The sequence below is a fragment of the Amblyomma americanum genome, chromosome 1 (assembly GCF_052857255.1).
Source record: "Amblyomma americanum isolate KBUSLIRL-KWMA chromosome 1, ASM5285725v1, whole genome shotgun sequence".
Lineage (NCBI taxonomy): Eukaryota > Metazoa > Arthropoda > Arachnida > Ixodida > Ixodidae > Amblyomma > Amblyomma americanum.
In genome coordinates, this window is record NC_135497.1 from 207,253,297 (window position 1) to 207,278,066 (window position 24,770).

At 47.0% G+C, this 24,770-nt stretch overlaps 2 protein-coding genes across 2 annotated transcripts in view; one reads left to right on the plus strand and one right to left on the minus strand.

The window, feature by feature from the left end:
• The window catches only part of LOC144114537 (putative 4-coumarate--CoA ligase 1), a 29,318-nt gene extending 25,375 nt beyond the window's left edge, over positions 1-3,943 (plus strand). The window contains exons 8-11 of the mRNA XM_077648342.1: positions 348-492; positions 1,508-1,765; positions 2,615-2,774; positions 3,656-3,943. Coding sequence (XP_077504468.1) covers positions 348-492; positions 1,508-1,765; positions 2,615-2,748 — 537 coding nt within the window. The 3' untranslated portion in view covers positions 2,749-2,774; positions 3,656-3,943. The remainder of the gene's footprint in view (positions 1-347; positions 493-1,507; positions 1,766-2,614; positions 2,775-3,655) is intronic.
• A 10,218-nt stretch (positions 3,944-14,161) lies between these two features.
• LOC144115553 (luciferin 4-monooxygenase-like) overlaps positions 14,162-24,770 on the minus strand; it is a 34,764-nt gene continuing 24,155 nt past the window's right edge. The window contains exons 7-11 of the mRNA XM_077649980.1: positions 22,377-22,548; positions 20,434-20,534; positions 18,169-18,310; positions 16,145-16,408; positions 14,162-14,655 (exon numbers count right to left, since the gene is read on the minus strand). Coding sequence (XP_077506106.1) covers positions 14,513-14,655; positions 16,145-16,408; positions 18,169-18,310; positions 20,434-20,534; positions 22,377-22,548 — 822 coding nt within the window. The 3' untranslated portion in view covers positions 14,162-14,512. The remainder of the gene's footprint in view (positions 14,656-16,144; positions 16,409-18,168; positions 18,311-20,433; positions 20,535-22,376; positions 22,549-24,770) is intronic.

The following is a 24,770-nucleotide window of genomic DNA, read 5'->3' on the forward strand; positions in this document are numbered from 1 at the left end:
GCCCATTATTCCGATACGTAGCAAGATCTTTTAAAGTGTTTCCATCTATAGCATCGAAAACTTTATACTGCTATAAAAAGCCAATGGGGAGGGCTTTTGACGATACCAAAAACGTGAATAGAAAATAAAAATAGAAGAGTGCCGTCGGGTGATATGCGGATACATTGATTGTTATAGTGAAATCTTACATTATATTAAAATATTGCATTCATAAACGGTTTCCCGCTCAAAACTGCTTTTGTCCCGAATTGCTGGTTATGTTCATTGTTCATGTTATACGACCCGCTGTTTGATTTGCATCTTATGATTGACATGTCGTACGATGCATCCCTGCTTTTGTCGCTTAGGTCGTCGACGTGGAAACACGCGAAAAGCTTGGGCCACGTCAGCCCGGGGAGATCTGCGTGAAAGGCCCGTACTGCTGCCTTGGCTATCTCAACAAGCCTGAGGCGACAAAGAACCTCTACGACGACGATGGCTTTATTCTGTCAGGTACGAACGAGCAACCCTTGCTAGCGCCTCTATGAGTGCACCTTGTTGCACTACAGGAGTACGTATTGCGTTAGTGCCACTTCCTACTCGCTTATCCTTCACGAACACATGATGAGGCGGTAACATCGCCACAAGCCGTATGGCCTATATAAAACATGTGCACATAAACGTTGTATATGGTAGTCGCTATAGGTTAGTAGGTGACGCATATCTTGTTGTAAACGGCGCAAAAAGAGATGACGGCCGAGAACTCCTCGTATCCTGTGTAGGTCGTTCTTCATTTCCTCCGCACTGTTCACAACAAAGCGGTGCACCTGTTTTTGTTGACTGTGAGCAATTAATAATCTCGAGGCAGCCACTCATCCCCGGAGAGAAATCCTAAAGCTTACGATGCGCAAGATTTTTTTACTCCTCCGCCAAAGTTGCTCAGGCGGCGGTAAAATTAGGTGTTTTCAGGTTGCCAGGCGCTTGCACCTTACCTCGAAAAAGTTATACTTAAAAATGCCGCGGCAAGCGGTCAGATGCTTATTGCAAGGATACATAATTATTTCACGAAAGGAAAATTCTGCACCAAAGGAAAGCAAAGATTTCGTGGCACACGGCATCAGCCGAGCACGCCGTCCAACTGTTCACAAGATAGTCAGCCCGTGTAGCGCTAACTAATTTTACGTTTCCCATGGTTTCCGAAAGTGTGTTTTCCAAACCACATTCGGCCACCCTACATTGCTTGGACCGTGGTTCAAGGGTGTTTTGTTAAACATTGGCATTCGATGCGGCTAAGCACGATGACAAGCTGTAGATGGAAGGCGCACGCTCACAAGGGTTTTATTTTTTTAACACTTTTGGGAAGGGCATTACATCACAAGCCTCAAAAGGAGTAATGCCTTCCGGGAACGCGGCTCTGATCGAGTCATTGAGGCATACACTTGAGTTCCTCCGAGGGGCAACTTTTTGTGCCGGTCTGTACTAAAAGTCCTGCGGAAAAGTCTTGCCGATCTTGCCACTATATGTGCAGGTGATATTGGCTACTACACCGAGGAAGGGAAGCTATTTGTCGTGGACCGCATCAAGGAGCTCATCAAGTGCATGGATCAGCAAGTTTCGCCAGCGGAACTTGAAGGCCTGCTGGTGCAGCACCGGGCCGTCAAAGAAGTGGTGGTAGTTGGCGTGCCACACCGAGAGTACGGTGAAGCTGCGCGGGCCTTCGTCGTCCTTTTCCAGGGCACCGCTGCGAGCGACGCCCTGAAGAAGGATATCGCAAAGCTAGTAGCCGGTAGGCAGGCTCGCGTGCATGTAACTTAAGCGCTTAACATCCGGACAGAACCCGTTGTACGGCAGCAAATTAGAAGAAACATCGCAATGATAAGGAAGCGTAGAACGTTTTGTAGGCGTATACGGCGCAAAGGCCTCGACTCGAAAGCGTCTGGTGTTCACACAAATCATTAAGCTGAAGCGTGCGTTCTCAGTTATGATTCTCTTTCTCCTCTTTTTACCTGCTTACATTTATACTGCTCACAAGGTGGTTTGTTCAAATCTGGCCACGGCAGGCACGTTTCTTTTTTTTTTTTTTTAGATCCCAGCTCTTAGGCACCCGTTCCTCCAATCCGCATCGTAGTCGTCAGTTTCGACGTTGTCAGCGTTATCGGTGTAACGGCCACCTGCCAAGTCACAATTCACCCTGTCACCTGACAACCGTGGCAGGTAACAGCAGGGCGAAGCGTCACCTGCCACGGCGAGAGCGGAGGAATGAGCACCCGGGAGGTGGCTAACACGGGAAGATCACGGAGGGTGGGTGGTAGTGTGTCTGGATGCCCGCTGCACTGGCCCATCGAGGCACCCTGGTGGCTAGCAGCATAACACGCCACCTGCCAGTCGTGGCGTGAAAATACGGGAAGAGCTGCGCTCAAATTTTGCATTACTGGCTATCGTAATCGCCTGTCATTTTTTTTTTACGGGTGGGTTAGAAGCATCCGGCACCTCACTGAGGTTCATATTAAAGAACCAATCCCCCGTGGTCAAAATTAGCCCGGAGCCTTATACCATCGTGTTCCTTGAAATCCACCGTCCAGTTTTTGGCATGCAAATACTCACTGATTTATTTGTATTTGCTCTCGTTTTTCAGACCAATCCGCTTTCCATAAGCACCTTCATGGAGGCATCGAATTTGTGGAAAGCATTCCAAAATCTGACACCGGAAAGAATCTCCGAAGAGCATTAAGAGATTCCTTCTTGAAGAACAAGGACGCTGGCATTTAGCCTTATATTGTTTAATGTCAGTTTTGGTAAGTGCGAATTCACCACTCCGATGACTTCTCTTGCCTACTGGCGATCAACATCAGGCAAAGAATTTCTCAGGCTCTTCGTTTTTATCGAATACTGAATTGTCGTACACATTGGACTATGGATCGCGCTCGTATAATGGCCGTGCGCCTCGACTTGCCGGATCATAGTTAAAAAAAATGTTTGCACAAAATTATTTGTTTCACTCACCAGTTCATTATCTGCACGGCGAGTTTAACAAGTACAAACTGCCTTTAACAATGAGCTCTTAATAGGAATATGTCGTGTTCCTACACGCTAATGCAAAAAACATGAAAGTTGCAATAATCAAGTGCAGTGCACGGAACGATGAGAATGGCATCCGCAAAGACGACGATGAAAAAACACAGTGAAAGAAGCCTCTTTATTCAAGTGCATATAAAATTTAATTTCGTTTCTTTTTTTGACCTGCCGTGGTGGCTAAGAGGCATTGGCATTTGTCTACTGATCCCAGGTTCGCGAGTTCGATCCCGGCCTCGGCGGCCGTATTTCTATGGAAGCCAAACATAAAAACGCCCGTGTGCCGTGCGATGTCAGCGCACGCTAAGAACTACAGTTTGTCCGAAATAACCCAAAGCCCTCTACTATGCCATCCCTAATAGTCTGAGTCGCTTCGGTACGTTAAGACTCACAGTGCACAATTTTCGTTCTTTCTCACACTGCGCATCGTATAATAAATATCGGGATTAGCCTGTGGCGATTAACACGTAGTTGTCATGACTTCTGACTTGTGATGCAATACTGGTGATTTTCTAGAATAGTTTACCAGCTGGTGAAATTTGTTTACTAAGGATGATCATGAATATATTCAAATAATCTGCCAGTGTTTCTTTCCCGCTTTCAGGATCATAACTCAAGAATATCTTTGAAGCCTTCTTGAATCTTCCTGATGTCGCTGCAAAGAAAGTGTCTGCCGACTTCTCCAACTTACTTTTGATGCCTGTTTGATAGCGTCGCTTGGAGCAAGCAGCCTAAATCCTGCTCAAAAGGGTTGCGTCTGAGGAGACTCCCGTTAGCAGCTCCGTTCTAGTTAACGAACCTCACACATTAGCGAGAGCACCTGCAACTGCAGTTTGCTAGTTGAAGTAACACACTATCTTTTTAAGGCCTCGTTCATGAGAACCGTAGCGCCGATAATATATATATATATATATATATATATATATATATATATATATATATATATATATATATATATATATATATATATATATATATATATATATATATATATATATATATATATATATATATATATATATATATATATATATATATATATATATATATATATATATATATATATATATATGCGCATTTATTTACACGATGGATTTTATTCGTCCAAGTCGCTGTAAGAACTTTTTTATAAGAATAAACTACAGTATCAAATTGTGTTGTGTGCCTCTCGCTTGTTCGAACGAACGTTGCTAACAACGGCGCTACAGAAGGTGGCGGTGCTCGGACAACCTCGCCGAAGGCGCGCTGGTTGTAGCGTGTTGGCCTCCTAATAATTCAAGATCTCGTACGATGACGTCTTCAAGAGTTAAACAACGACACGTCAGCAGCATCAGCTCCGTGCCTTTGACGCCACCTTCACTCTTGATAAGGAAACACTCCGTGTGCCCGACCACCGTCTTCCGCAACGTGTACACGCGTTCATCTGTAGGATTCAACAAGTCGTTACTCTTCTCCACGTTGTCTACGTCGATACTCGACGTAATCATCGGCCATATCGGTCAGTAAGTTGAGAGAGCTAGTGAGAGGGAGAGAGAGAGAGAGAAACTTTATTTGGTCCATTAAAGGTTTAGCGTTCGGTCTTCGTCTTCCTTCATAGCTGCAGACTCTTGACCTTCAAAGCAGGTTTGGACCCCTAGTCCAGGGCTCCACTGAGTCGCGCTGCTTCGCTTGCGTGCTGCACCATTGCCCTTTGGGCGGCGAGCTCGCAGCTGGTGAGCCGGCTCTCCCACTGCTCCGCACTCGGGGCTTTGTGTTGGTGGAACGTGTAGTTTCGCTTACACTCCCAGGTTATATGGTAAAACGTGGGGGTTGCCCCGCACCACGAGCATGTGTTCCTATGCTGTGTAGGATACACCTTGCTAAGTATATGTAGGGTAAAGAATGGTACCGCTTGCAGCCTCCGCCAACTAGCTGCTTCTTGTTGTGTTAGGCCCTTATGTGGCGGGGAGTATCTGATTCTCCTGCCTCTTTGATAGTTTACGTATTCTGAAAATCCGATCTCCACGGTGAAGTGCTGTCCCAGGGCGCATGGCCGCTCGGCTCGGTACGTGATCTCTCGAGCCAAGCTCCCTGCCCTTTCGTTTCCTTCTATCCCCGTGTGTGCCGGAATCCAGATTAATTTGTGGGTTGCTGTTTTTCTGAGATGTACTGCTTCGCGGAGGATAGCTAAGGCAGCCCTGCAGATTCTACCTTTCGTATAGTTTTTGCATGTCTCTTTTGAGCCCGTTAGGATGATCAATGATTCGTCTTTTCAATAGCCCTCAGCCGCTGCCAGCGCAACAGCGACCTTCTCCGCTTCCACTATCCTGACGCTACGTGTAGCTGCGCAGGTGATTAGATTGCCTGCGTTATCAACTACCACCGAAGCTGTCTTGTAGTAGCTTTCGCGTCTATTTCATGGATACATGGTTGCATCCGTGAAGACTGTGTTTTCTACTTTGGATAAGTACTTCTCTACATAATCTGCCCGCGCCTGTCTCCTGGCCACGGGGAGATTTGGGCCCATGTTTATCGGAATGGGATTGACCTGCAGGGTTTTACGGATCTCGTCGGGTATATCGGCGGATCGATCGAGATGCCCCCTTGGGTCGCGACCCAACCTTGTCAGGAGCGCTCTTCCTGCAGCCGTGTTTCTGAGTGGCTGCAGCTGTGCTTCGTGCTGTGCTTCTGCCAGCTCCACAAAGGTGTTGATGATTCCTAGCTGAGAGGGAGAAAATTTTTCTTTTTCAAAACCAGCGCTTGAAACACGGACAGAAAGGTGACGCACGCACGCACATACAATGCGCTTTCTGTCCATGTGCTTCAAGCGCTGCTTTTGATAAATGCATAACCAACTGGCCCAACAAGCCCCTTTGAGAAAATTTTAATGACAGGGAAGTATAGGAGAGGTCGGTCGGTGTGCGTGTGACCCTGGCCTGCTACTCCACACGGAAGAAAGAAGGGAATGGACATGGGTGATGGAGTTACCCACGCGCATACATGCTTACAAGCGTCTCTCGCGCAGATTCTAATGCGTAGCACACGCTGTCCATGCCCTGCATACGCACGCACGTGCATCACTAACATTGCAGGGTTCGCAGTGTTAAAGACACACTAAGGACAAATTGCAATTGGCCTGTATCGACATATTGCTGAGTTTTATTGACAGACTACTTTCATTTAAACCGGGATTTTAACGGCTACCATAGTCCGAAAAAGTAAATGCAGGTGTCACCATCATCGACACATTTCTCAAGTAAACTGCGTGCGTCGGTAATTTTTTTTTTCGGAAATCCCACAGGCTACCCAGCTGTGAACAAATGCAGAAAGAACCACAGAATCAATATTTACAATCAACAGAGATTAGATGGAGTTGTCCTTAATGTGAAGAATACGTAATCTTCAAAGACTGTATTTATGTACACACACGCACGCGCATGTCCCGGCGCCTTTCAGAAATTCTTGACAAGCGCATTTTTTTCAAATTGAAGTTGTTTATATGAACGCAGTTTTTTCGCATATAGCAAGATTGTGGCACAACATTATATCTGCAGATGCTTCCTCGGGACGCTTACATTGTTCTGCTATTTATGGTCAAAAATGCACCCTATTGTTTTTCTAAGGCAGTCTTAACTACTTGATGCGAGCTCACCACACAAGCAAGATTTTGCTGCGCATCGGAAGATTAGAACATTCCAAAAATACTTTCATAACAGTATTGCCACGTATCGGTTGGTGCTTGTAACTCGATCCTAGACGGCAGAGAAGCGCCAACACCGAGGAGCTCCGAGAAGCTGCAACAGCACAGAGAGGCGGCCGGAGCGAAACGTCAGTGTCTCCTCAAAAGCCACCAGCGTTGCGCACGAGCTGTGTGCCGAGCAACCGTCGAGCGGCTATAGTTGCAGACTCGGCATTACCCTCACTCTCTGAAAGAGCATCGGCCCGATGCTTTAAAGAAGAAAATATGGAGAAGGAAAAGAAAACAAAAGCGAGTAACGCGGGGCAATTAACCAGTAAATGTCTTGCGAAGAGTAGCGCTTCATCCGCACGACAGGGACGACCTCAGGTCTCTGCTGACGGCGAGTAGTCCGGGAAACACCATCGGGAAGAACTTCGTAGGTTACGTCGCTTAGCTGACGGAGAACTCTGTAGGGGCCGAAGTACTGCTTTAGCAGTTTTTCGGAAAGACCATGGCGTCGAATGTGGGTCCATACCCACACTCTGTCGCCCGGGGCGAACATCACAGTCTGTGGCTGCGGTTATAACGCCGGGCGTCACGGCCTTGTTGGTTCAGTATGCACACTCTCGCAAGTTGTCGAGCTTCTTTTGCACGAAGAGTAAATTCCTCGCCGCCAACGTCGGGATCGTGGCCACCACGGGGCACCATTTCTTCCAACGCTGTCCACATTTCGCGGCCGTGCAACAGACTGAAGACCGTCTTCCGCGTGGCTTCCTGTTAAGCCGTGTTATATGCGAAACTCATATATGACAGGATATCGTACCAAAATTGATGCTCAACGTCAACGTACATGGACAGCATGGCCATTTGTCTGGGAATGGTAAGCGGTTGTTTTCCTATGAGTATAGTGCCCCTCAGTAGCCTGAGGGATTCCAATAGTTTGGCAGTGAAAGCGGTGGTGGTGGTGGTGGTAAAACTTTATATTCATAGTAGGGGTCCTGAAGGACACTCGGCTAGGCGCCAGGTGTAGAGGGCAGCTCCCACGTCGGCACAGAGAGCCCGAAGCTCTCCGCCGCCACGCGGGCCTCCTGGACAGCCCGAAGCTGGTCGTGAAGTGAAGCACTCTTTAGCACTTTGTCCCAATGTTCTTTGTTCTTGGTGTAGGCGTCACTCGATGCACAACCACACAGCATATGGTTCTAGTCTACACGTTCATTGCACTGTTCACACACATGTTGTCCGTCGTAGTCTGGGTCGATGTGCTTCATGCGCCAGGGGTTGGAGTATGAATTCGTTTGGAGCAAGCGTAACGTGACCGATTGGCTGCGGGTTAATTTCTTATCCGGGATGGGAAATTCTCGTCTGCCTAAATAAAAGTGCTTAGTGAGCTCGTTGTACGTGAATAACTGATCCCAATACTCGATAAGTGGGGTAGCAGAGGAAACCGGAGGGACGCGGTCGATGAGTCCTCGCGCCGCCTCGTGTGCGATCTCGTTGAGATTCCGCAGACCACCCCCTAAGCTATCCATGTGTGCGGGGAACCATACGATGGAGTTATCGGTGATGTTACTTCCGCCTAAGATTCGTAGCTACGTCTTGTCTATTCCGCCCTTGGCGAAAGCTCGTGTGGCTGCTCTAGAGTCGCTGTAGACAGTTGTGAAGCTCGAGTCTTTGAGAGTTAGTGCTATCGCTGCTTGTTCAGCTACCTCTGGCTTCTTGGTGTAAAGCGTGAGTGAGTTGTGCGTTCGCCAGTGCCCATCGATTACTGCTACCGAGTAGGCATGCTTTCCCGGTATGGAGGCTGCATCTACGAAAGCTGTCTCGTCGGGAAACCTTGCCGCGTCCGCAGCGAGGGCTTTGGCGCAGGCAAGTCTTCGTCCTTGATTGTGGACCGGGTGTACATTTCTAGGGAAGGGGAGCACTTTAATTGCTTCTCGCATGACTTTAGGTAGCTGCAGGACGTTGTCCCTTTCTGTTATGGTGTTCAGGCCGAGCTTGACGAGAATCTCTCGGCCCGCTTTGGTGCTTGATAGGCGTGAGATCTGTGCCATGTGCTGAGCTTCGATGATTTCGTCAAGGGTATTGTGGACTCCTAGCTGTAAGAGTAGATCAGTGGAGGCATTATCGGGGAGCCCCAACGCTGTCTTGAAAGCTCGGCGTATGTGTACTTCGAGCCTTTTCCGATGTTCTTTTTTTCCAGTTAAGCATTGCAGCCACGTATGTGATGTGACAGAGTACAAAAGCGTGGACCATGCTAATGACGTTGTCCTCGCTCAGTCCCCTGTGTCTAATCATGATGCGCCGAAACGTTCGGATCGCGTTCGCAATCTTGATCGTGATGCTGTCCAGTGAAAGCGGTGCCTCTATCCGTGATAATGTGTGCCGGGGCGCCACGCCTCAAGACGATGTGTTCGACGCAAAATTTCGCAGCCTCGGCTGCTGTGCCGCGCTGGATGGCCTTGGTTTCAGCGTAGCGCGTAAGGTAATCTATGGCGACGATGATCCGCTGGTTTCCCGAAGATCTTACAATATTCCACAGTCGCCTCGCATTTAAACGTAATGTCCAAGAAAGCTGGGTTTTACACTCAATGATACCGTATTTGCCAAACGTAACCAGGCAACGGGGTTGTCTTCTCGGTCGTATATTGGAGTTCTTACTGCGCCCATAACGACCAAAAAGGTCTGAGAAGGTGAGGACAAGAGTTCTGTTTACTTTTTACAGATTTAGGGCTTACGATGTCCACTACACGTCTAAGAAGCAAACCCTATTGCTTGGATACTTTTGGCAAAGCAAGTAAAAAGATTACAGTAGTGACGTACCACCGGTGCGGCTTATAGCAATGCTCAGCGCTGCGATTACGAACACGCCGACAACAAAAGTGCCAGGCGTGTTGGCAAAGTAGGGCGCCGCGCCAGCCGCGAGCTGCGAGACGTCCCTGTGCTGATCTTTCTTGCTCGCGATTGTACATGCGTGGTCCGCAATGTTAACCGTGCAGGGTATGCATAGCACTCACGAGCGTCTCAGAGACTGGTACTTAAGCATGTCTCTCGTAAAGAAACTGGAGAACAGTCTTCGTCACCTACCAGGCATCAGTGACTTTCGCCCTGGCGCCTAAAAGAGTTTCCTCGGAGAGAGGGCAAGAGTCCAGACGTCCGACGGCAGCTTCAAGTACTCTATTCGCATCAGTGTAGTGGGGGAACTCGGAAACAAAATGATGAATTGCCTGTGCTATATTGCAGTGCAAACAATTCGGGCTAGTTGCCAATTCGATCTTGTGCCATTAGTGTTTGGCGTGCGCCACGCCAAGCCGCAATCGATGATACAGGGTTGCTTGGCTCTGCAGGACCTTAACTAGAGGTTGAAATCGTAAAGCTACATCGAGCCTAGAGCTTTGGTCCTGTTGGTGACTCAGTTCATTCCAGTGCAATTCCATGGCAGCTTACTCTGAATGCGACAGCAAGACTGCAATGTTGTTTCTAGGAAATGCTACTTTGATTAATGTTCCGTCAGCATCACGTCCATCAATCTCGGATGAAAATTTAAAAAATTTGTAAATTGCAAGATACTATTACGAAAATATTGAAAGTAATGGTCCATTCTTTTTATATGTGGCAAAATCTTTCTTTTAAAGTGTTTCCACCGATCGCATGGAACAGCTAAGACTGCCATAGAAAACGAATGGGGAATGCTATTGACGATAGCAAAAACGTTAATAGAACTGCGGATATATTTATTGTTATAGTGAAACCTTGCATTATATGAAAGAAAATGCGTTCATAACGGGTTTCCAGCTCAAAACTGCTTTTGTCCAAAATTGTTTGGTATGAGCTTAGCTTCAGCATCAGCACGTTAATTTCCTGCCAATCCATCATACCTTACAATTCTCATTAAAAGAATTTTTCAACGAATCTTTTCACATATTATAAGGTTTCACTATAACAATAAATATATCCACGTATCTCCCGTCGGCAGGCTTCCATTTTCTCGCTATTAACATTTTTGCTATCGTCAAAAGCGTTTCCCATTGGTTATCTGTGGAAGACTTACCTGCTCGATGTGAGCGATGGAAACACTATTAAATAAAGATTTTGCTACATATAGGGAGACTGGAACATTATATTCAATATTTCCATATCAGTACCTTACAGTTATTCAATGTTAAAATTTTTATACAAGAATGTTGGGCATGCCAGATTATATGGTTGGGCGAGTTGGTTCATACATATTAGAACTAGCTGCAGCGCGATCAGAAACATGGACGAAAAACTACGCGACGACAAGGACGTGCGCTGACTACCAGCTCAATTTATTTGACGCAGTCCTCGCCCTTTTATAGCCGCCTTGCAAAATAGCATAGAAATTTCAAATCATGCATAACAATTATTTTTGCATAGTATGCAGTAGTCATCAGGTTACCAACCTTAACGTAGAACATACTCGGCAAGATGAAATTTTAAAAAATCAGTAGCTGGGAGCACTACCGCGCATCTAGAAATGTGTCTGTGAAAAGGTAGCGAAAGTAGCCAAGTAAAACAAAACAGTAAAAACGCTATGGAGTAAAACAAAAACGACAAAAATATTAACAATAAAATTCACAAGAATTTGTCATGGTGCTCCCGGCCTTTGCTGTTTAAATCCTTGTCGGGTGGGTTGTCGGGTACGTTCTCCAGAAAATCCGGTGTCGGCGTTGTGAGCGAAAAGTCACCGGCATGGCTGCGGCAGGTGGTCCCTGGAGAACAACCTGGGAGGCAGATTGGCCACCTAGGTCACGTGACCTTGCGGCGTCATTAAAACCTGTTCACCAGATAGTGAGCAAGCTGCCCGCAGTGGCAGATGGCCGTTAAATTAATGGTTGGTCGCTCGGGAACAACAACCTGGGTCGCACAAGGCCCACCGCTGGGAGCACCTGCCATCGCTGGGCAGTGGCGCATCGCTTAACCGCTGCACCAATGCGCCGGGAATTGTATGAGGACCCCCAAGGATCTATGAATATAAGGTAGAGAATAACCTTCAGCACATATCGGAATTAACGTATTACTCTATCGCGTCATACCTTTGAGGCGGAGCTTAAGTGACCCTCCAATTTTTTAAAGGCTAGTAACCTGATGAGTTCCGGATACAATCACAAATAAATAAATGTCATTCAGCTTTCTTATCCTGCTGGAAATACTATCTCAAGTGATGAATACTGTGATGTCTGAAACGTTTCTTTTGAAAAATCCTTTTCTTATTGTTCTTTTGATGTGGCGCCAGAAGTGCGTAGGCGTAATTTCTTTGATTTTACAGGCAGTCTGAACTTAGTTCTACGTCCTCTTTCCTGTGCTGTTTGCAGACACTGAGAGTAACTCAGTTTTTCAATCTGCTGCAGACAACCAGTTATATAAAATGATTGTGTCTGTAATTGTTCTGACGCCCTCTTTAAACAAGTACAAGAGTTGTCCATTACGTTCGCTTGACATTTGTGAGGAAAAGCTTTCACAACAAAGAACAACGCGCTTATCTACCGGAACAGAACAACTTTAAAAACTCAGTGAGCAAAAAAATGCTTGTGGTTTTTAAGATTGCGTTCAGGCTTTAAGCTGCGTTTTGAACCAGGTGTGAGTAAAGGCTATTCAGTAACTGTGTAGGGGGGGGGGGGGGGGGTGAGGGGAGGTGGGGGGGGGGGGGGGCTTTCTATGTCTTCGGGCACGCACGGCGTGTGTGTCAGCGGCCAGTTTGTTTCTCTGACAGCGAGTGAAAAAAAAAAGTTCTTACCCGCTTACAGGTTTGATTGAATCACGTTTGTTTTTTGTTTTTTCGTCTGGGTTTTTTTTTCGCGTTTTCTTCTTTTTTTTGTATTCGTCCGTAAGCGACCTGTAAAAATGCGCACTGACGAAAATAAATGGTAGTTCTGCGCTCCCTTGATGCGTGTCGTTTGTGTGTGTTATTTTTCCACTGCGTTTTTTCCTGACCCAAAGTTTGCGCATTCCTATTTAAATATAATTGCAGGCAATACTCAAGAGTTTAAAAATTGCGGATACATATTTTTATTCTGATTTGCTGGGTTTTTTTTCAACTCAATCCCTGTAAGTAGGCTATCGTCGATTAACTACGCCTCTCTCCACATGAACAGTTGCGTTATCAATTATCGCCATTACGCATTTTTCATATCCCACTTAATGACCCATTTCACCAATTCCCACGTCCGCCAGCATTCCAGCACAGTTATGGCGAGGCCGCATGGTCTCACCTGGGCCATAAGTGTCAAAATAAAATCGAACACGGTTCTGGCATCTACTAATTGGCCTGAGACTGTAGAGTTTAACTCGCATGCTGTGCCTATGAATGACCTCTTCAATGCCTAAATCTTGAGCCAAAAAACCTACGACAGCGAATTTTCAATACTCCAGGCGCCAGCGCAAGTGGCTTGCGGTTGGCGCAGTTCTTGGCGCAGAGCTCCGGAAAAGTTCTTTCCTGCTGCGACGCTATACGAGAGCAGTGAAAGGCTACGGCTGATACAGTGCAGCAGTGCTAGCCGCTTAGGAAAGAGCACTTGCTCCGGCAACGAAGGTCAGTCGAAATAGCCAGGAAGGGGTCAGTTATCATATTACCTTGGTTCATTTCCCCGGCCCGTTGAAATTGTTGCTATCTTTCAGGATGAAAAAACTTTTTATTGTGAGAATGCACGACGACACGACTAAATTAGTAGTGTGCATATTTATTTTATTGCTCTCAACACGAAAAAGCATTTGCACGAAGCCTTGACACAAAGAAACAAAGTGCAGATGGTCACCAGCCGGCAAGAAATAAAAACGAATACTGAATAATTTGGTATGCAATATCTTAACGACCAGCAACATCATGCTGTGCTATATGGAGAAGGTTTAAGAATTAAAATTCGCCTTTCTGTAACAGTCGAGCAGGAAGCAGGTACATGGCGAAGGTCACAAATGTTCTCAAAACGATCCTTCACTGCCGAAGATCAACAGGCGTACAGCGTGGGTGTATTTAAGGAGAAAGGGAGCAAGCGGGTGACCAACCCCCGCAAGGACTTTTTATTTGAAAAAAAGGCTCCATTGGTCGAAATATTTTAAAACAAAGTTCACTAAAGGCACGATATATTATCTGTATTGTAATGTATAATTTTACTACATCGTGCATGTGACTACAATAACTGAGCTCATTATTTCGTTACTTCATTCTTCGTTTCGTTAAATGATAAACTTTTTGTTTCAGTTTTACTCTTCTTGGGTGCGCGCAGAATCTGCTGGGCCAAGCTTCACAAGTCGCTCATGGCTGAGACGGGAGTGATAAACATTGAATTCAACTTGTGTGGAAATAAAATACTATCCTTGTGATTATTACGATAATGCATGCACTGTATAAAATTGCTGTGTATATTTATGAATACTATTTGCAGTTGAGATTGATTATTTCTTGAGAATACACCATTTCAATCAAAGTGACGACATTCTAGAAACGCCTACGATGACTTGTCAATCGGTTGCCGTTTAACCTGTGAGAAACGAGGAGTTCATGCACAGGACACTAAAACATAAGCAAGAGCGAGCACTTAAAAGAAAAAGCCGGGATAAAAGGCAATGTTTCCTTAACTTCATAGCAAGGTTTCTGAATTTCGTTGGTAACATTGCGCGTGAAACATGACCGGTAGCGATCGTTTGGTGCAAATTTAATGGACACAGTGCACCGCCACAAAAGAGACTGAGGCTATGTCCCTCTTGATTGCGGTTGCGGTCGCTGCCGCCAGCTCCGTAGGCACACCGTAGAGAATGCGACTTAAGGCTTTCCTTATTTCAATCCGCCTAGGCGTGCTTGGAGGCTCCTTTGTGCTTCTGGAGGTAGGACTGCTGCAGAGCCCTGCGAAGGTCCTTGCCGCTATCCGTGTGTGGAATGCTTTCCAGGAACTCTACACCCCCGTGCAGATGCTTGTGCAAAGACAGCTGGCCTGGAAAGGAAGACGAAACCCACCTGCTGAAGCAATGCGCGGGACCTCGTTGCACATAGCGATCAAGTTCTCCGCACCCAGCCATATCAGTATGGTGTCCCATGCGCGAGAGCCATCGCACTGAAGTGGGTTTGCGTGTCGGAAAATAAAACGATGAAAAAAATACGGGGTGCTTAATGACCATTATGCAATGACTTTACATTAGCTATAGGTCTTCTCCTCTCCTTTCATTGCTTCTCTTGTATTTCTCATCATATTTTCTTACACACTTTGACATGTATATTTCTTTGCTCATTACAGGCTCCTTGCTCAACTTTGCCGAGCACACAGCTGAGCAGCTTTGCTCTGCTCTTCGCTGAGACATTTGTAGCTATTCCCGTGGCGGCCGCCTTCTGGCCTCCCCTCCTCTCCCCTAGAAGTAGAGCGGGTGTTTCTCTCTCTTTCTCTTTCCACTTTTCAACCTGCCAACCGCGGCAAGTGGCAAGTGGCCATAACACTGCGCCGCTGGAAGCCGGACACTTTTTCATCACGGTGTGGCTTCTAATTATAACGCATTAATAAAAATGAGGGCTGCGCGGCCTTAAAAAGCGAGCCTTAATGTCGGCTGTAACTTGTGAGGAGTACACCCCGTAAATGTATTTTCTTCTTACTTTGTCCTGCACAAGACTTCACTACGCTTGGGACTTCGCATCAAAACCAACGGCAATTTCTGTACTTCCTCTGAGCAGAGACTATGCACTCAATTTTGTGAGTTAAACGCCATGATGAGCAAGCTGGAAGGGTGCTAACAATTTATTGCAATAATCTCAGATGCTTTTGTCTGCGCATGTCACATATCTTTGCACGACAGTTTACTCTAACGTGCCAACCAAGGTTAATAAGCAGGCTGTGAAAGGGCTGAGCGGCCGCGCCATCGACGAAAGATTCATTTAGTACACGCTTACTCGGCATGCCGCAAAAAAAATAGATTTATTTGACGTCGGGATGTTAGCTAAGCTTCAGTGGAATTAGTGAATGCATACGATGACACTCGCTTCTCACTTCAAGTTTCCCATATGCCTTTCCCACTCTTCTGAAAAAATTTTCTTCCTTAATATGAATGAGCGTCCAAATCCCTGTATTTAAGCACTCTAAATTCAGCGCTGGGTAATAATTATTTCATCTTCATAGAAGGCTCCATTTCTGTTCGATATCCGCTCCTCCCTCCCGTATTCAAGAGGGCACCTTTCATGCACAGACACAGAGGCCATCTCTTCTTCTTAGTGATACTCACAAGTGTCCGGAGCTTGCCCCGTTTTCACATTTTCGTTTCACATTTATAGCAAGCAGTAGCAACGCACGTCAAAAAAACCCGTGCAATAGATTTCCAGGAGGCATATCGAACTTCGCCTTATGATTTCGCTTAGTTAGAGTGAGCTAGCTCATTGTTTATGGGACTTCAGACAGAGTGGGTACCGATCACACCACAAACATTCCCTGTGGCACCTACCCGCTACGAGCGCTTTCAGCCTGGCGGCCACCTCAGCTTCCTCGGCGACTCCTCCGTGGCGCTCCAGCACGACGAAAGCGCGAGCGGCCTCCCCGAACTCCGGGTGCGGCACCCCGGCCACTACCACGTGTCGCACGCCAGGGTCTGTGGCCAGCAGTTCCTCGAGTTCAGCGGGCGCCACCTGCTGGTCCATGCACTTGACGAGCTCCTTAATACGGCCGCACACGAAGAAGCGGCCGTCCGGCGCGTAGAACCCCACGTCGCCTGCGACAAATACGTTCTGATCGTTGAGCCCAGCATGATAGCGTCTTTCCACTCGATGGCGCAACACCTTAGCTTGTATGCTATTTCTCGCGCATGACTTTGTGTGCCTTATTCCTTCCGTCGCTTGCGTTCAGGGACCTTTCTGTCGTTGCTGCTGACGCTCCTGAGGCGTCTGACTCCGAAATGGGGGCCGAGGCCAACCCGAGACGTTCAGCGACGGCAATCGACCCAGGGGTAGCGCCCCAGGAATTGACAGGGGGTGTCTAAATTTCTAGGGGGAGGGGGGGGGCGGGAATGTGTACTTTCACGTGCATGCCCTTCTTCCGGCGCTATTGAACAAACTTTTCTGACTAAGGGGCCGGTTTCAGAAAAATTACGGGGGACACTTAAGCTCCCCCTTTAAGGTGTAAAAAAAGAAGCAAAAGAATGAAACTGTTTTTGAAGTTGCCTTCTCAGTATAGGCTATGTGTGTGATGACCTGCAGAAGAAGGGCGACGATGTGAAGTGTAGTGCATATTTCAACCGGCGATTTCAGTGAGTTAACTAAGTGTGATCCCAGCTCCTACTAATGCGCTACCAACCTCTAGATTGGCATGCAACGCTGCTTATTCATCGTAGCCATCAATCTTACAAAGTTCTGCTTTTTTTTTGGCCTGAAACAACCCTTTATGGTTTTCCAGGTCTGCTCGTGCACTGTTGCGTGCAACAAAGTTGGTACCGGTACTGCTGATCGGCTGCAAGCGGAAGACGCCTTCATTATCAGCATTATGTGCTCTGACAATGTATACTGATTATGCTCCCGCTTCCCCTTTCCGCACAGTCACTGGCCACCTCACCCTCTTTTTCGTGCCCCAGGATTGCATGCAGTACAGGAGTACTTCAGGGCGCAGCTGCGCTGTACTTTCTAATCGAGTGGTAAATAGTCTAGGTGCTTCTTCGCAGACAGTTCTAAATATCCTACAGCGACCAAAGGACCACTCCAACTTATTCACTCCAGTGTGATGCAGCCATAAACCAGAAGCTCAAGCGCTTGAGTTTCACCGCGCCGAAAAATACGCCGAATTGGACAGTGCGTCCCATCCGTTGCAAGTTCCATACCCGCTTCCTCCACAGAAATTATCCGCAGGCGACGCCGTACTGCCTAAAAAGGGATTGCTTCGCGGCTCCACGCGTGCTTTAATTCCACCGCGTGGGTCCAACCTTCCCGGCGATTTAGCTCGCCGTGAGGAGGTGTCGTCAAGGAGAATCAGTGTGGATGCTGTGCTGACGCCTGCGGTCAGGGCCTCCTGGACATCACAGACCCCGCTTCTAAACTGCCCCTTCTGGCCCGCTCCTGCTACAGAGGCGACGTTACCTCACTTTATGCTAACTCACCCCGGGCTTCGGGAGGCACGCAAGCGACACCTCGGCATTCAGGGTTGCCACCCCAGCCGACCACCAGACACTCGAGTGCGGACCCACGGGTCCGGATTATTCGATTCGAATGTCTGGTATATATATATATATATATATATATATATATATATATATATATATATATATATATATATATATATATATATATATATATATATATATATATATATATATATATATATATATATATATCCGCTTGTTTCGTCACTTAAATCGGCAAGTTGAGGGACGAAAATGTCAATGGACGCATTACTTCGGCTACACTCAGGGATTTCAAATCACATCGGCATCATTCAGACGCGTGCGATTGCCCGCTTATAGCTATAACGTAATACATGTCCCACCTGTGCGAATAAACCCGTCTTCCCAGGCACGAGCAGTGTCTTCCGGTCGGCCGAGATAACCCTTGAATGTGCTAGCGCCTCTCACGCAGATTTCTCCCTTTTCGAGTGGTCCAAGAGCTTTTCGAGTGTCAGGATCCACCACCTTGTATTGCAGAAAAAAAAATAAAAGCACGTGAAAAATGTTGCAGGTGACTAAATTCACTTTTATCGTGCTCAAACTCAACGAAGTTCGCAACCGATCACCAACTATTATGTGCTTGCTCTACAGTTTGTTCCGATGATGTTGGCCTGAAAGCACGAAAAACATGAACGGTTTTAATGTGCAACATGTCACTGAAAAGACCCCTACATATTTCTAGCGATGAAACTTACGCCTTAACCGCACCGCGATTCAATGAGTACGTACTGTACAAGGGTAGCAGCACACTTTTGAACACGTCATCCTCGCATCTGCTTTCGAAGCTAAGATGGTTCTCTGTTTTACAGCGAAAGCTGTATGTGGCACATTACAGCTCAGGGTTTTGTTCAGCCACGCATGCGTCGGTCCGTACTGGTTTGCACGGCGCACGCCAGGGGCTCTGGTGTAGCAAGGCTTGACCTCGTTAGCACTAGATAGCGCTTCGAGTGACTGCGTCGTTACCGCGTAGGAGCGCGCACGGCGTGGCTCAACGCCAATGGGGATGCGCGGTGCACGCTCCGCCACACCTTTCAAGCACACGGCGCCAACTGCCCGGACAGACAATCTTTCCAAGGCTGACGATGACGAGGAACGGAAGCAATGCTGCGGGCGCGGAGATAGCGAGGAGGGCTGCATTGTTAAAGTGGCACGAGTATAGAAGGCGCTGTGCACATACATACCATTAGCGATGCTGAGTTTGGCTTTCGCAGAGTTTCGTGATTTACGCGGGATAACGTAACTGTAAATTTTTTATCGCGATAACACTAGAGCCCCCATGCCGGAAAATCTTCCCGTCCGTCCCTCCGTTTGGCATCGGTCGGAAGGTGGCAAAGTGGAGAGAGGGAAATCCCCGTGGAGGGAGACTGCAAGTAGGAGAGGGAAGGCGAAAAGGGGTTGGGAGGCGACGGTTGGCGGGTATCAAAATGGAGAGAGAAATCCCTTCTCTACTTGCAAGGGAGAGAAGGTAGAAAGTGGGAGAGAGAAACTTAGAGAGGCGATGGGTGGCGTGTGGAGAGAGTTGGTAAGGCATGTAAGACTGTACCAAGGCAGATAACTGAGCAAGCTGGTAAATATTCACTGACTGTGAATAACACAAGCGCTGCAAACACACACACAAAGGGGGTAACACAGCGCTTACACAGCACAGGAGGAAGAGCGCCGTGTTCCCCCCCCCCCCCCCCGCTTTGTGTCTGTGTTTGTATCGCTTGTGTTATTCATAGTGAATGTAAGACGGTGATCGCTGGTTGGGATCGGGAGAGTGGAGCGTGCCACACGGTGATTGACGGCCTGGACCACGCCACCCACTCGCACGATCTGAACTGGTCAGCGGCAGCGGCTGATCCGTCAAAGGGTAACGCTAATGCTAACGCATGCTCTACCGCATAAATCCCATTGATCGACTATAACTTATTTTTGTTATTGACGCTATATACCGCTGGTGTCCGTTACGAGCGAAGTGCGAAGTGGTGGTACACCTGGCGTCCTTGTGGGAATGCCCCAACCAGAACGCCTCTCCTCTTTCCCAGGTAATAGCTTTCGTGCCATTTCTGCCTCTCGATGAGCATACGTAAAAATGCATGCAGACTCGGCGCGAAAGCAGCAGCAGTAACTCGCAGCGGTGGTAAAGACGGGCGACAAGTCTGCCCAGCAATGTGGGACTTTGCCATTGATGAGTGGGATGCTTTTTTGAACTTCCCCGTCGCGTCTGCTTGGCTGGTGGCAGGCACACATTTCTCGAGCTTTTGACTGAGTAATGGCCACTAGGGCGCCATGTCTCTCGGCTCACGCTGACGCGGACGCACGCCTGATCTAGTCAGTTTGTCCGACTGTAGACTATCGAGTGCCGACGGAAAAACGACGAAATCCCTACGCAGAGACCCGTGCATTTGAATGAGTTCCACGAGTGCTTCTGTTTCCCACGGCGTCACACGATTTCCGCCAGGGTCTCTAGCAAACCCGTCTGAAGCACCCGTTAGTGGAGGGCTATCAAAATATCTGCGAGGCCAGGATTGCGCTGCTTTTGCATGCAGCCATATGGTGAAGAAAATGAAAGGCAAACTTTGAAGTCACTTAAACAGCGCACTCACTTTCATTTCTGCGAACGCCAAAGGTTGCCCGACACTCTTGAAATCATCATGTCGAGGAATGGAAAACGTAACGCATCCGGTCAGCTCTGTCATGCCGTAAGCTGCAGAAGAAAGGTCAGTCAGCAACACGTACAAGTCGAGGTAATCCAAAGCATGGCTTTGTCACATAAAGCTTGCTCTGGGCGCAAAGGGCAGAACAGGAGGAATGGGGTAACCGAAATATGGCGTACCTGCACCCATTGTCAACATCTGATAGCCCGTTTTTCTAGGGCGCGGTTTTCTCTTGGCTTGTCTTATTCCAAGATGATGGTAAGTTGAAGTGGTTCGGTTACTGCTGACTGAGAGCGAGAAAAAGCGGGTCTTTTACGAGCTGTATACTGAATGGACACATTATGAAAATTCGCGCCCGGTTCACACTTATAACAGGAGGGGAGTGCGGAAAGAGATGGTGGGCTTCAAGTGGAAGCAACAGCTTGAATATTCGTCAAAAAGAGTAAATATTGGCGGGGAGCCAAACTATATGCGTGCTAACCATATCAACGGGTATGCTCAGCCGGTGCTCCGTCTTCGACTCTCGCCATTCTCGAGCTCTGACATATGATTTCGTTTAGAAGCAGAACAGTTTATTGACTATTATTGGTCGAAGACTTCCATTTTTTTCACTTTTTTAAGTGAGCAATGCCGGAATTCAACGTAATATATCCTTGTATTCGTACCCATCCTCACTGCTACATTAGTGCAGCGCTAAACAATGCAAAATAGTGCGTTGTCACGTTCATGTTGCGAGGAATATTCAGGTGTTTTATCGAAGTGCATCGCGGCTCGGTAACAAACAAATGGGCCTAAAACGTGATGACAAGGAGGAGGCAGTGAAATGCGTGTTTTGTTGCGCAATTACACGTCCGTGAAATGTTCTGGAAGCATCGCACGAAAGATGTACACAAGGCCCGAGAAACCCATGCCGAAATCCATCATGTAGCTTCTTCCATTTGTTTTATAGTCGGCAAGGTTCAAACAGCTTACCTCACTGCTACGTGTGCGAATATTAGCTTTTTCACACTGTTGTCTGCCCGCTAGTTTTGGCTAACAATCCTTAAATTTCCTCAGTTTGATTTCAAGCCACTATGCCGACAAAGGGAAAACGCCATGCGGTTTTGACAGGGCAAAATGCTTTAGAGTACATGTTTTCATATCTAAAAGAAAGCTCTTGATATTTCTTTTTTTTTGTAAACGTGGCCACAACGCTAGTAGTGATGAGACGATGGACACATTATTTGAAAGTTAATAACTGTGACATCCGCCGTCTCGTCTGAGTAGGTAATAATGAAATGTGTCATTTTCTCATCCAGTTTATTTTAAGTTTTTTTTGTTCGATTTAGTGCAGTTCTCACGTCTTTTCCCTAACAAATGGGCAGCGGGTATAAGAAGCAGGTGCCTGCGTGACTCAACATTTTTAGTTCCATGCAATTTTTTTATGGAATTGGGCCATGGTAAACACTTCACCGCTCCCCACTACCCCGCCTGCCTCCTACCCTGACCGCCGTTGTCTACCTTTTTTATTTCATTTTTTAGCGTAGATCAAAAAAACTGTGACAGGCTCCACAAGAAACTCCATGCACATCATCAACGACTTTGACAGCAGCGCCTGCAGGGATCCATGCTCGTTTCAGGATCGCCTGCGCCAATAATAAATTTGCCCCACCGTGGCCTCTTTTTTCTTCGGTTTTTGCTGTTTTATGAAACAAAACAGCGATATTTTCCGCACATTGAACTTCATACGTTATCCTGCAGTGTCGCTTCTCTTCGCGCCGTTCTTGGTCTGCCGGTGCATGCCTTAACGAAAACTTATATTTTCCAGATGGCACCCCTGTCTTCCACGCGCTTAGTTTGCCCCTTGTTTATTTCAGCAAGCCGGAGCTAAACCAATAAATTTTAAAGCGTACCTTGTATGACACCCTTCAGCCGGAGCTTCCTGGCTACGCTTTGCAGTACAGGGCTGGATACAGTATTGCCCGCAACTATTAGTTTCTTAAAGGTGCTTGTATCTGACTGGTCAAGAAGAGGGTGCACCTTCAACTTGTGGACGAAAGTTGGATACAGCAGCATTGTTGTCGCCTGTGTAGAAAATAGAAAAAAAAACTTAAAACGCAGTTTTTTTTGTCAACCCTACTAAGTAGTCCATCTTTTTAAAATTTTCCTCTTCGGCTTCTTGTGTTCGTTGCAATGAGAAAGTCTCATGCTGCATATTTCGCTTTTAACCTCATGTGCACATGGTCACTTGTTTGTTTCTTTCGCTGCGGAAATACACGCAATGTTACTACTTTGGCTGAGCGACAAACTATTCACACGGTGTGGCTGCAAAAGGTCACTGCGGCCAGTTTGTGCATGCAGAAGGAAAAAATCGATTGGAATAAAGCTGAGTTCTTCTGAGGCCCCCATGTCTCGTAACTTCTTGCGAGCACTTGCACTTCGCCTATATACTCACCCTCAATTTTCATTTCGCGCGTAAAAATTCACGGAAGAAAAGTTATTGGCTCCAAGAAGGTAGATTTTGCATTAATATTTAGCTCGCTCATGTGGCTAATTAGGTCATTGTCACTAGAAAAAGTGTAAGGCCTGAAATTTTGAGCCCTTAAGCTCTTCCTATGGTAAGCAAAAAGCATTGAAAAAAATCAGCGCTTCTTCTCTTTGCCTGTGCTGTGACTGCGCGAACGTACAGTGGACCCTTTTGCACTGAAATGTGGCGCTGACCGCAGTGAAGACGGCAGACACGGGAATAAATTGCCGATAATACCACGATAAACGCTGGAATACGCACGTTTGCCTGTCGCCACGCTAGGCCAGTTTTGCGGTTGAAAATGAAAAATCTAGCCGCTCTTAAAGCTTGCCTCAAATGCAAAATTAGCAGCAACGTTTCTGCACTGCCTATACGTCAAGCACCAGTTCACCATTGCGTCTTCTGCGAATGGTGAGACCAACCTAACTTGTAATGTGAGCCAAATCTCGCTGTTGTTTTCATTTTTGTCGAAAAAGGTCAGTTTTAGGACGCTAAGACGACAAGTGTCAAGAGAGAGAGTGGAAAATCAGTAGAGCTTCTCTGAAAGCCACGCCTTAAAAAAGACACCCGAAGCAAAGTATTCCCATGCTTTTTGGGGAATTTAAGTTCCTGATTCAACAAAACGAGCAGCGTATGTTTTAGATGAGTTCCGCTTCACTAATTACAAAGCATTTCGTGTTATTTATTAAGTGTTATTTATTTAAGCTCTCGGATACACAATGTTTAATACGATCCGCGCTTGTGTGGAAGTTTCAAGTAATCCCAGTAATCGTAAGCACGCCGCGTCGGCACGCGAGGAAATCGAACTTATTTTCCAGCAAACCATACAATACTCCTGAATGTGCAGGTCAGGACCGAAGTAGTGCTGGGGAGCAAAGCATTAAGGCCTACGCTCGTGCACATTCGGGAAGCTTTCGAGCTCCGGCTTACCACATGCTCGAATATGCCTCTGAACAGTGGCACAGCAAGGCTTTGCAGGAGCGGCTAGGCATGTCTGTCATAGCGCGAATCACCAGAGTGTTGTCCTACTCTACTGCTAAACAATTCGAGAAAGGCTACGCATACTATACTGTATTTACTCGAATCTAGGCCGGCCATGATTATACGCCGACACCGAAAAGTTGAAGACCAGATAAAAAAACGTTTCCTCGGCCGAAAAAGCAATTGAGAACGACAGCAGGGACAGCACGCAAACGGCATTTATTTGCACCGACCTGCGCCCGCTCACTCGTAATCGCCGAGCTCCTTTTCACTGTCCTCTTCGTCATCATCATCATCACCATCAGCCTTACTACACCCACTGCAGGGCAAAGGCCTCTCCCATGTCTCTCCAATTAACCCTATCCTTTGCCAGCTGCATCCACCCTTTGCCTGCAAACTTCTTAATCTCATCCGCCCACCTAACCTTCTGCTGCCCCCTGCTACGCTTGCCTTCTCTTCGAATCCACTCCGTTACCCTTAAGAACCAGCGGTTATCTTGCCTTCGCATTACATGCCCTGCCCAAGCCCATTTCTTTCTTTTGATTTCGACCAGGATGTCATTAACCCGTGTTTGTTCCCTCACCCACTCTGCCCGCTTCCGATCTCTTAACGTTACACCTATCGTTTTTCTTTCCATGGCTCGCTGCGTTGTCCTTAACTTAAGCTGAACTCTTTTCGTTAGCCACCACGTTTCTGCCCCGTAGGTGAGTACCGGTAAGATTATGCTGTTGTACACTTGTCCTCTTCGTACGGGGCACAATCTTCTGTTCCATCAAGTGCATTGGATATGTTGCACATT